A 13,139-nucleotide genomic window follows, 5' to 3' on the forward strand; every position below is an offset into this window, starting at 1 on the left:
AATTAACCACGTTCTGTGAGGAACCGTTTGCTTTTATGTTCTCACACAATACAGTAGACACCCTTAGTATACTCCTTACACTTACTCATCATGAGCCTCTAAAACACTCCCACTCAAAAAAAGTTGCCAGACAGTCTTTTCTGTTTGGTGCTGCCTGGTAGTCAGTCATTTCACATCACTTTGACAGTAGTTCTCCAACTGAAAAGCCTTTCAGTTAGTTGTTAATACCTGTTCCATGGGCTCATGGCAGCTTTTTGCTCTGAGGTTTCTGGAGATTTCGTTTCTCATTAAGGTTAGTACGATTTTCCTGATCTCTCCCATTTCAGCATTCAGGTCTTAATGAGGTTTCCTCTAAAACTTGTATAAGGGATCCCTCCACTAGCTTCAGCTCTAACTCCATTATTATTGAACATCCAACTGGTCATTGACAGCACTGAATGAGACCCAGTTTAAATTCCTTCTCCTTTCTGCTTTACATTACATACATCTGTGCAGCTTCTCCATTCACTGCACTCTTGTGATGTCTACTTGTTCTGGATTCTTAGAGACATGCTATCAAATCAGGTTCCTTTTTCATCTAGCATCAAAATGCTTCTGTTATGCAGTGCCTCTGCTGCAGGACCATCACATATAGATCTGATAGCTGCCTTATGTGAAGAATATTTAAAAGCCAATGGTTTTCTTTGAACAAATCATGACTGCTTCTTATCTGGGGAATAGAAATTCAGGAAGTGAAAGCCATTTGCTGTAGGAAAGATACACAATCCACTGATTAGGAGTTGAAGCTAGACAAATCCAGTGTAAGCACAAGCTTCAGTTTTGTAATCATAAGGTTACAAGCTAATTATTAGCAACTGAATAACATAAACAAGGACTCCAACATTTGAAGTTAAAGTTGAATGCTGCAGTTCAGGAATCAGTTCAGGCTTATGTTCAATACAAATAAAACTGCATAATCACAGGCAGTGCTTTCTGAAGTTAAAATAAATGAACAAGAAATTACTTGGGAGGGGTGAAGAAAAAACAACATCAACCCACAGAAACCTGTGGTTCATTTAGCTAGTAAGAAAATCAGTTTTGGAAACCATGCCCCTTTCCACTGTGATACAGACATTTTACTTCTGGATTCAATGGTACAACAGAAGGCAAACACAGATTAATGTAAGCAAACACTTTAATTTGGATTACAGAATATAATTACTTATGAAATTCCATCTAGGAATAACAATCAGGCAAGTGTATTCTCTTTTTTTAATCAAGCAAATATTTATCTGCTTTTTTCATTTACCATTGTGCCAGAATGTGGCCTTCAATTATATTGCTCCCCTTTAAAATGTAAGAGATTATAAAAGGCTTGTTTCAGATAAAGTTTGAATGGTCTCTAATGCTGAGTTGAATCCAGCAGAAAGAATCAGACAATTTTACAGTACAGCAGTGAAAGAGTAAGAAAAAATTAATTTCTAGTTCACTGAATTGTGTATTTTCCCAGAAAAAGCGAACTGAGATGATGCTGTATATAAAGACTGCATGAGGATTAGTCAAACTATCTTGTAAGGTTGATTTGCTATATGCTTAGCATATTAAGTTGTACTGTTGTTGGAGAGTTTTGCACAAAGCCACCTTTCCTTTTTGCCCAGGGAACCTGGGTCTGGTAGTATCAAGGTGTACCAAAAATTGTCTGGTTTTCTCGACTAAGTTGTCTCCGTGTGTGGTCTACAATGTTTCTCACACCATTTTCATTTTGTGCAGCACTGTGGACAGATGCAACTATGAAAATGTAATTTTTGTATATTTTGTTGTGTAGTCATGACTGCCTCTAAGGTGCCATTAACATTTTTTAAAATAAAAATATTTACATTTATTTGACGATGAACATTGTTTTTTAAACTTACTGTCTGATCAAACCCCTATCAGTTTTTCTTTGTCAGTAACAAAGATATTCAGTCAACAATGACAAAGTTATTCAATTGAGCATAAGCCCCATCTTAAAAATACTGATGAAACTGAGCATCCTACTCTGCTGCAGTTTCAACCAAAACTGGTAATTTGGGTTTTATTTACGGCTATGACACAAAACTGCAAACATCAAATGAGGTACCATCATTACTCTCCAGAGCTTGTGTGAACATGCTATACAAACACAATGGTATTGTGCCAAGCACTTGGACTCACTTTGGATTATTTTATTGAAAACAGAATTAGAAACTCGAGCTGAATTTTTACATTATTATCAGAAATCTTGGTGATGTGCTCCAAAAATGTAACACTGACATGCCTAATGGTTAACATAGCTGACATAAGCCAAAACATTTGCATTTATTTTTCACAAAGCAGAGGTCTTGTCAGCTGGCACTAGCAGCCATTGGGAATGATATTATTTTTATACCAAGAACAGACACAGTGCAGTAACAGCGTGTTGCTTTGCAATCATGCTGTACTTCCTATTTCATCCCATTTGAGGAAATGGCATACCGCGACTCCCCTGTCACCTGCAGACTTTCCAAGGTCTTGCCATGCAGAGTTTCACATGGCTGCCTGGAGCTCAGTCTATATTTGGGCTAACTCCATTCACAAACAGCAGGTTCCCCTCCAACTGCTGATAACTTTTACCTGTTTCTGGCATGGGCTGCATAACCCCTGCTGACACACTGGCAGACAAACCAGACAAAAAAAAAGCCATCTCACTCATCATCGTTTCTCAGAGTTGTTCATAACTCTGGCTTTAGAGAGCACATAACACACCCTGGTAACTGCTTCAGCACCCAAAAATAGAAAGGCAGAGAGGAAAATACAACAGCGCAATTTAACTTAGCACAGAAAGAGAAATGTCACTTATAGCCAAGTAATGGTCACTGTACAGTGTTAGCAATCACTGCATGAGATGAACAACCCTTACCAGCAGGGTACACTGAAAACACTTTGTATTGGTGTCCACAATAGCTCTGAGAACGAAAGTTGTATGAATGTGCTGGAAATCTGCTGTAGGTGCCCAAGACTTCATCTGCAACAACACTGCAACTCATTTAGGCACATAAAAAACTACTTTGAACTAGCTAGTTCAGACACTGCTAGCAGTGTAGTTTAAACTTAGTGATAAATGCTTCTGTAGTGCACGTGTCATTGCTCTACTCGTGCTGTCATGGAAGAGTACAGCAATCAAACGGCAGGTTCTGCCTCCTATGGCAACAGCACGGAGTTGATGTAATTGAAAGGAGAAGTTTCCAAACTGTATCCTCCTCAGTTCATGTTAGGGCTGTGGACTTAGGTGGCAACTCATTAGTTTTCTGAAGTTACCTAGTAGATCGATGCCATTGCCTTTTATGTGCAGCCTACCAGATTTAGACAGGCCTACCAGAGGTCTGTCAGCAAGGCTGAACTCTCTTGCCTTAGGACAAGCTTGAAGGTGGTTGGAGCCAGGCTGCTGAAAGCAGCATTGATACTCATTTGACAGAAACTTTAGGAAACTGATCTTGTATTTGATGTAGTCGTGATCTCTCCAATTGATGAGTGTGTCATTCTACCCACCTGCGTGTGAACTTGGAAAAACTCCTCTTTAGTTAGCGCAGCTAGAGTGGCATCAATCTAATGGAAATGAAGGCATAGTCAGGACTGAAGCCTGTAATAAATGAGCAAAATGTGAAATTTCCTTGTAGCCCTATAGATTCTCTCTGTATTTTCCTGTTCGATAACATTTTTATAAGCTGGTACTGGTCTGGGAGACATTGTTTTTCCCCATAGCCGCAGACACGTGGTTAAAGGAGAATGATGCATAATACCAGTGTTCACAAACAAAAGACACTCTATGTACCTGCTGAACAGAAATGTAGCAAACAGAGGCCTGTGTGGTCAGCAGACTCATACCACACATTCACCTGAGTTATGGCTTCATAAACTGCCTCAGGCTTTATGCCTCATGCCTCACTCATGTCCTTTGTGCTAAAAATTATGTTCCATCCTTGCTAAGCTCAACAGTAAAAACCTTAGAGTTTAAGCTTAGAGTTTAAGCAGGAAAGACTCTTATCACAGCACTATAGCATTTAAAAGCATCTTCCGATTTTGCAATGACAAAAAGATCATTTCTCTCAGCCAATGTATAGACAACAACGTACAGTTTTAACCCTCCACCACAAATAACACACTCGGTCACAGACATGTCTGCTGCAATCATATGTGACTATGATACTATTTGCACACTTTCAGGCTCTGCTGACTCAGGTCGAACAGAGCTTGTACTCCCAGGGCTAATTCCCTACTTGGCCTCTATCCTGTTATGTTGGATTCAGGTCAAGGTGACATGAACTAAGCACGAATTAAACTACAGGTATGAACAGCAGCATACGTGCATAACAGCAAGACCCCTCTCTAAAGCTATGCCACTGGGCTACAGGAGCTTGAGGATTTATCTAATGTAGCAACTGTTTTCAGCTTGCTTGGCTGAGCCAGCAAGGAAGTCTAAATGAGATTTCAAACTCATCAAGACATTTTCTGACCATACACACAGCATCTTCCTCCAAAGAGTGTATCTGCAAAACACAGAAAAATATTTTCCTGGGCTTCTCCACATATTTTACACCTTTTTGTGTGTTGCTTTCTTTGTGTGAGGATGAACCTTGCTGCTCTGTGAAATGCTGATCTACCCAAAACTAATATAACATGACATTTAAAGGGGCATAAATAATCTCTAATACTGTCAACCAAAAACCTTGAAGTCTCTAAATGAAATCTCTTTCCTTTTACTGGAGCATCACAGTGAATTTAAATAGTGTACCTGAAAGAGATTTTACTTTTTTGTAAAATAAATTGATGAGATATGTAGCTGCAAAAATTTCTATACCTACGAAAAATCTGCATTGTAGAACATGTTTCAAAAAGATGAATTTGTTACTGTTGAAATAATCCAACATATATGAAGGTATAATACCTGCTTCCTTTCAGTATTGACTTAATTAGAAGACTAGTATGAACAAACAAAAAACAGGCAAACAAGCCCCAATACATGTTTCACCTCTCTCCTCAACAGAACAGCTTCCTTTCATATTTATTCTTTTTATTTTTTCATTTGTCTTGTAATATTTATAGTCTTAATTTTCTAGCTGTTTCTCCCTCTTGGTCTCTAGGCTCATATCTTGATTGATCCTCAACTCTTTCTGCTGTGTCCCTAAGCCCCATGCCCCTGCTTGCTATTCCTCCTTCCTTCAGCCACCTCCTCCTCGTGCCCTTGAACTCCATCTTGTCTCTTGCTTTTTCTCTTTCTTTCCTTGTACTCTGCAAGATTCCCAGGTCAAGCCCACCTGAGTCACTACAGCAGCTCTATTTTTAAAGCAAGCAGAGGTAGGAGCAGGTTTTCAGCATTGCTCCTTGCATTGCTGTGAGGTGTGGAGATGGGCACTGCAGCGAAGAAGAGCATCATTACCGCCCGTACTTCAAAAATGCTATCAGGTGATTAACTGGAATTAACTGACTCAGCAGGCCTCTGAGGGTAACAACTACCCTTTTTTTATCAGTATGAAAGACATGGAGGCAAAAATAAAGTAATAGGATTTACATCATCTTGACTCATCCTCTAAGAACAAAATTCCACATCATAAATTATTGCAAAAAAAATTGGAGCAATTTTCAACAAATCAGCTAACAAGAGACACCCAACTACTTTAGTCACCTAAATAATTTTAGATTTTCTAAGTTCTTTCCTATGTCCCCTGCAGAGTTCACACTGAGTGACTTAGATTCTTGACTTCATTTTTTCCATTTAAATTAATTATTTTCCAATAGATTATAACTGTCTAATCCTGATGTGAACAGACACTAATAGAACCAAATAAATAATCGGGAGTACGCTACCATTCCTGTTAATGAAATTGTACAACGGAGGAAGATTTCTGCTTGACCTTAGTATTAAGATGTTTAGAGCTCATAGTGAAAAAGAAATAAAAAATTAGCAAATTTGAGACAGGAAACAAGACAGGTATGCAACTTCATAATACTTTAAAAAATATTTTTGCACTGTGAGGCTGTGTACAACCTTCATCAAAACATTGTTTGCATCAAAAATCTGCTTGAAAATTAAATCTCAGTTCATTTTGGAAGGTGAAGTTTAAAGCTCTTTTAGTGTTATTTATTTCAGTATAGATATACATTGGTATAGATTGAATACTGTTGACACTTCTAATATTGCAAAGGTGTGGACCATACACAGCATACATGTAAAACTGTACAGCAGAATCAAGCTGCACAGTCTTTTTGTGAAGTACTAAACTCCTGGTATTGATGCTACAGAACAGACTGTAGTGTGTTTTAGACACCTTCTTATTAACTAAGCTTACAACCACCTCTAGGGGAGCTAACAGTAATTGTAATTGTAACCTCCAGATCTGTATAAAACTACTGGAAAATGTAACATTTAGCTTTCTTTCCCTTTTCCATTGGGGATGTGCGTTATCAGTAATACCCACCTTTAAATATACTAATTGAAGCCAATTTTAATCCTTATTAAAGGATTGTTAATCTTATTATGGGAGTGTCAATACCGGTCTGGATGATCAATCTGCTTTAGTCGAAGAGATTTCACTGAGAAACTGAGGAACTTTACCAGAAGATCACGTTCACATTTTTCAACTTCTCTTATGAGCTAATTTCTGTCAGAAAACAGTGGTGGTTACCAGGAATGCCTGGAATATATTTTACTCCACACATGGCTATGCAAGCCAGAGTGTTCCACCTGATGTTAGCAACAGGACAAGCGACACCTGCTACCGTTGAATACAAAACATAATGCTCACGTTTTTCCTCAGCCAGAAAGCATCATACTTGGATACATATAATGAGAAATCACCGTGGCCTGCATGACTGCGCTTTCCATCCCACCAGTGCTGCGAGAACCGTTGTTTTTCTCTCTCCTTATGAAGCAAAACTGCAACAATTGGCAACATGCTTTGTGAACTTGCTACAGAAGCTGAAATTTGCTACGTAATGACCAAAAAAAAAGCAGAGGCATATTATACCCACGCGGCAGCCTCTCAATGACCCCCCGACTCCTCACACAGCGGGCGGAGCGACCGTTGGCGCCCGGCCTCGCCCCGCCCCGCCCCGCCCCGCCCCGCGCACGCGGGGCTCAGCGGTCGCGTGAAACCGTTTCCACGGCAACACTGCCCGCCTCTAGCCCCGCCCCCCTCCTCGGCTCCCAGGATGCTCTGCGCCCCACGGGGTCCCGGCGGGTAGAGGCGCTGGCGGGAGGTGAGGCGCCATTTTTAAATTACTCGAACCGGTGGCGGCCGTTGGCGGCTGAGGGGGTTGGGTTGTGAGGGGCAGCGCAACGCAGCGCTGAGGGGAGGCCGGGAGGCGGACTGCTTGGGGCTTCACCTCTCTGGGAGGCCCTTCGGCCCCGCTCGAACCTCCCGTAGGCCGTTAGTTGCCAAACAGCTACAAGGCCTGGAGGAGAGGTCGGCAACCCGTCCCGCGGTGCGATCGCTTTTGTCTTGTGTCCCGTCTGGTGACAACAGCCTGTTGCGGCCTCCGCTGGCTGGTTGTGGGCTGGTGGGTTTGGGAATGACCTAATTTAGGGCTGCGAAGAACCCACTCGCAGTCAGGCTTTTGGATGTTTATGTTCACCTGCTTGCTTTTCCACCAGTGAACTTCAGCCATGGGCAGTTTGAGGGTAATTATTTTTCTGCACTTCTGGATATGTGACATCTGTATTAGTGTTGTTCCTCTGACGAAGCTCCTGCATCCATAATTAATAGGAAAATTAACAGTCAAATGTCATGGTGACTTATATGGCTCACTTTGCCTCTCGCGTGCTCTTTGTCCACATATAAGGTGCATATAATCACATTTCTGCCTATGGGAGGTGCAGGATGTGTATGCTAACACGAGACCTGTGCCCTGTCTGAATATTTGTATCTTTAAGTCAATATGAAAGTGATTTTTCAGAGGAGTTTTGCTTGTGGACTATAGGCAACCATCTGTATGCCCAAGTAAAATTTTCAATGAGACTCTAGGGAACAAAAATTTCTCATGTCTTTGAAGGTCCTTGTAATGAAAAAACAGTGGAAAACTGTAGACTAGTTGTTCTTGAGTAGAGCTAGGTTTACCAACTGATCGAATTGAGCAGTACCTGCTCTCAGTTTAAATTAGTAGCATATGTGGCTAAAGCAAAAATATTGATCCTGAGTTAAGATACAACCTATTATCTAACAACCATATCTCTAGTATAAGACAGAAATTGAAAGGGTGATACAGTGTGCCATGTGTGAGGATGGACACTGAAATAATAGATGCTTAATTGTTATTGGTATTTGTACTCTGACCAGTGTTGTGGAGAAAGTGATAGTAGTTTGAATGAGATTGATGTCTTCTATAATGTAGAAGTCATATGGATATTTTCCACAATTTCTACACTTAGGCATGCAAAGGTTTATTTTCTCTGGATTCTCTACAGTGATATCTAAGCAGTATCCAGATTATGGAACTTTCTTTAATAAAGGTTTTAATGTTTCTCTTTGATTTTTTTTCCTATGTATATTTAAAATTATTACTTTGGCTGTTGCAAGTTGCTGATGGTGGATTAGTAGAATATAGACTGTTAAAGCAATGAGAGGTATGCAATCATATTTAATATAATTTTGTTTTGTTTTTTTTATTCACTTGATATTTATGGGAAGCCTGATCTCCTGTGAGTGTGTCGCATAGTCATTTGATATTTATGGGAAGCCTGATCTCCTGTGAGTGTGCTGCATAGTCATTTAAGGTCAGATTTCACTTAACTTTGACTGTCTGAAAACTAGGTATCTAGTCTGAGGCTGTGATTTCATGAACGTCTGAGCTCCTGATGTGACAGCTCCCTGCTCCTGAAAGGAGAAAGCCTTGCTTCTCCTCCTGGCTGTTTACTTGGCTCTATGTTCCATTCTCCTCGGCAGTACCAGCTGCCTGCTTTCACTGATGATGTAGCTTGTTGGGTTTTTCCATGAGCTACTGTGACTCACTGACCTCACAGAAAAACTATTGAGTGTTTTCTGCTTAAGCGTGTTGACTTCTTGAGTTAAATCAGTTCATGGAAGTGTCTGACGAATGACAAATCTAGGAATTGGGTTGAAGAAAGGAGGAGTGGAACCTCCCATTCCTGGTGACAGTGATCTCTTGCATTGAATTACTCTTTTTAATTGGTTGATTATCTAGTCTTACTGTAGAGTCTTAGGCAGGGATGAGACAGGGTAGTGTTTGAAGAGCCACTTTCATGAGACTGTACTTCCTTTGAGTGTCTCACTTGTTCTTTCAGGCAAATAGCTTATTGTTTCACAAGACCTTGACTGATTCAATTAGGAAAAAAAAAAAAAAAGAAAAGAAAGAGCATATAAAGAGGCCAAGTTCTGACAGAACTGGCAGGCAAATGGATTAAACCATACATTGTGTGAAACAGCTGTTTGGCTTTCAACAGATTTTACTGAGCATTTTACTGCTGGAACAAAACATGGCACTAGGCTAAATACTGTTAATTTTGACATCAATAGTTGCAAAATTACATTCATTGTATCATGTAACTATTTAAAACAGTGTACAAATATGATAAATTTATGTGTTTTAAGTGTGACTATGGTATGGAAAGTAGAGCCATGAGTGAGTTCTGTATGTCCCCCAGGTGAATTACCACTACATGCTGAAATAATGTAACTTGGTTATGCCAGGTAAGCTAGAAGGAAGCCTTGTTGTTGTAAACAACATACAATAAAAATAAAAATTGCAATATAAATAAAATTATATGTATCTTTATATTTTTCTCTAAATGCAAGTATTCTCACCATTTTGAGTACTTGTAGCAAACAAAAAGTTGAAATAATAGAACTGAAAATCTTGTAAAAGAGGAAAAGCTCTTTCATGATGTGTAGATGCAAAGAGAGAGATGTGAAGTAGGTCTTTAAGCAATGTTTGTCTATGTATGAAACTAAACATTTGGAGAACAAAGGCAAAACAAAGGTGATTCTTGGAAATGTAATTAAGTCATGCCACTTAGCTAGATAGTCTACAATAAATAATGCTATTTTAGGTAGAGTATGCCTTTTCTAGGTTTCAAGACTCTGTACCAATACCTTTACCTGCACAAAATGATGTTAAGATTTTGCAGTATGAATTCAGGGCAACTGGTAGAAGTTTGCAGTTCTACAACATGATAAAATTTGGCAAATATATGGGTGGAGAATTGATTTTAGATATGCTAGTGTTCCTTTAAAGTATTTCTCAAAAATTATGGGTGTGGCCTTGTGTAATTTTGAAGATTATTTAAGGTCTGTTCATTGACTATGAAAAATTACTGTAAACCATTAGCACAGAATAAATTCTTATTGTTAATATGCTTAAAATATTTGTAGCCCTAAATGATGTTGACTATTGACAGTACACTTCCAGGAATTATTTTATGATTTGGGGAAAAAAAGGCTTTTTATTTGTAGGAACGTGAGTAGGTTAAATATGACAAGTTGCTACTAACGATTTCAAGGAAGGAGGGCTCGGGAAGTAATGAAATATCTTGTGTTAATGTAGTTTGTTTCACGGTTGTCACCAAGAGTGCAAATCATGAAACTTGCCACTAGATGTCCGTGCAAGCCAAAGTAGTTCTGTTTCCTTAAATATGTACTGCTTAGGTTTTTGAAATCTGAAACAATTGTTTTGTAAGGTGCATTTTTTCCCCTCTGTTCTTAATTTTTTTTTTTTCTTTTTTCATGAAATCTTCATCCTGATGAGTACATGACCAGGTGTGGGTCGTGCTTTATGATTTGTGCACTTTTTGATAGTAGCAAAAGCTGTGAGGAGAGCATATGCTTCCCACCTGCAGCATCCTGGAATTGAGAGTACAAAAGGTTACATTTCCATTTATCTTTTTCTTTTGGTTGATACGCTCTCATAAAACACCAGTTTTTTTTGGTGTTTTTGACTTTATATCTGTTATGCCACTTCTGAAGTACTTCTTACTAAAGTAAGCTGCAGGATTCAGACCCAGCTTTAAATCTCATGCTCCTAATTCTGAGTTTTGGCTTGAAGTTCAATAGTTATATTTGCTATCTATATGGTATATGTACTTATGCTTATGAAATGCTTATATATAGATGCTTCTGAACATATAATATTAAAATATTTGTATAATTAATTCAGTATTTCTATATGTTTATGAAAGCAAAGACCTGAGACAGAGAAAAGTACTATTTTCTGGTGTTTGGTGTTTTATTGGGGTGTTGGATGCTGCCTTGTGTTTTCTCTGTGTGCCAGAACTTTCTGTCCTCTCTCATGGTTTATTATCCTTAGAATCGCTGACCATTTCTCCTCATACAGCTGTTGGTTTAACAGCTGGAAATGTCTTTATTTTGAATTTGGAAGTTGCTGTTGTCCTTTATTTCTAAACAGCCAACAAAATTCAGGATACCGTATTGATTAGAACATTTTTCAGAACTTGTGCTATTAATGTTCGAAATTAATTGTGTATATAGGACAGTCACTGATGAGAACGTTCTTTATTCTGATTTCTTCGCTCTTATCATCTAAGGAAATTTGGGTAAAGCAGAATATACAATTGCTGTTGTTGCTTTGCCTCTGCTAGTGTTGTAACTGATAGATTTTCCTCTGACCTTTTCCCCATCTTAATGATGGAGGAAGGAAAAATGGGAAAGAAAACTTAAATGTAAGGCTTTCTTGACATTAGTCTTTTAGTGGAATGGCCATTGACATGCAATGTTTATTTTCCTATATGGAAGATAGATTTTCATCTTGCTTATAGTTCAGGGATTTATAAAATCAAATGGTAAGTGTGTAAGATAGGTGCATGGAAAATTTAAAGAATGGAATGGTAGAAAACGTGTTCAATTTCATATGTAAAGAAGGTGAGGTATTTGCAGTGGTGGAGATTTGACATTTTTTCTGTTTGGGTTTTACTTTGTGCAAAGTTATAATTCGTAACTTGGAATTACACTTTGTATACTGCAAACACGGAGCTCTTGGGCATCAGTTCAGTTATGCCAAGAGCTAAAATGGCAGAGTGGTTGGTTTCAAAGCTTTATAAAATTCAGTTACAGTCCTTCTTCCCTCTGATCCCTTAAAAGTGTCAGTCATGGTCAGATGAATACATCTTGCTTCTAAGATCGAAAAGGACTGATGAGGCATATTAGAATCGTTCCTCATTTCTCAGCATCTGTCAATTTGCAGCTTTCTCACACCAATCTGATACTGTCACATTTAGCAAAACTCTTTCTGGAAAGGTCACAAGAAACCACCAGATTAACCTTGAAAACAAGGAAGTGACATGTATCAATGATATTTCAGGGCTGAACTTTGGACAGGTGCTTTTCACACTGTCCATGAAGCCTTAACTCTTCAGAGAGGAATTCACCAGTAAGAATTATCTGTTCTTGTTCCAGCTGAAATGGTGGTGTATTGAGAATTACAATTTGTTGGGATAGTGTGACAGACTGTGGCTGTGATAAGTAGTAGTAAAAGCTGTATGTATCTGATGTCTGTGGCCTCTACTTGAACTCTGGTTAAAAAAGTGTAATTAGGGCATTACTAGCATCATAGTTTGATTCTCGGTGCAGAACATAAGTAAAAATAACATTTCAAGTAATCTGTCAGATAGAAGTGTTTGTACTTAATTTTTATTGAATCAAATAATCTTCATGCTTGAGTTTATTCTGTGCCCCCGGAAGGCCTATTACTTTTCAGGGCAGGCAGAATGAGCAGAGAAGAGTTGCCCTTTCAGTAGAGGTTTCTAACCTGAATTACAGCAGAGCCAGGATTCTTCTGTACCAAAAGCAAAAGCATGTGAAATCTTTGAATTGTGAATGTACTTGATTGTTAATTACATGTCCTTGTATTAGTTCAGGTGACTTGATCTTCTGGCATGTCAGCAGAAAAAACAGATGGCATTGCAGATTAGTTATAAGTTAATTTTTCTTTTACTCTCTCCAGACTCATCGTGAACAGCCATTAAATGGATGCTTTGGGCAGTGTCCTTCCTCCCATGGCTGGAAATGGTGATACGGCTAATACACAAGAACTACAAAACCTTCTGATTAATGAAAAAATGCAATCTGAATACTACAAAGTAAATTTTCAAACTTTAAGTGCAGAAAAACTAAGGTACACTGACTTAAAGAGATTTC

The 13,139-nt window shown here is 38.7% G+C and overlaps 1 protein-coding gene across 5 annotated transcripts in view; it reads left to right on the plus strand.

Moving 5' to 3' along the window:
• CEP83 (centrosomal protein 83) overlaps positions 1–13,139 on the plus strand; it is a 40,296-nt gene that overhangs the window by 7,033 nt on the left and 20,124 nt on the right. Inside the window, exons 1-2 of one of the 5 annotated variants that reach the window (XM_082047268.1) lie at positions 7,080–7,233; positions 12,946–13,116. In XM_082047268.1, coding sequence (XP_081903394.1) covers positions 12,968–13,116 — 149 coding nt within the window. In that variant the 5' untranslated portion in view covers positions 7,080–7,233; positions 12,946–12,967. Of the gene's footprint in view, positions 1–7,079; positions 7,234–7,256; positions 7,655–12,945; positions 13,117–13,139 lie in introns of those variants that run through there. The other 4 variants (XM_082047269.1, XM_082047265.1, XM_082047266.1 and 1 more) reach the window with 4 other exon arrangements.

The sequence above is a fragment of the Streptopelia decaocto genome (assembly GCF_964273445.1).
Source record: "Streptopelia decaocto genome assembly, chromosome: 1".
Classification (NCBI taxonomy): domain Eukaryota; kingdom Metazoa; phylum Chordata; class Aves; order Columbiformes; family Columbidae; genus Streptopelia; species Streptopelia decaocto.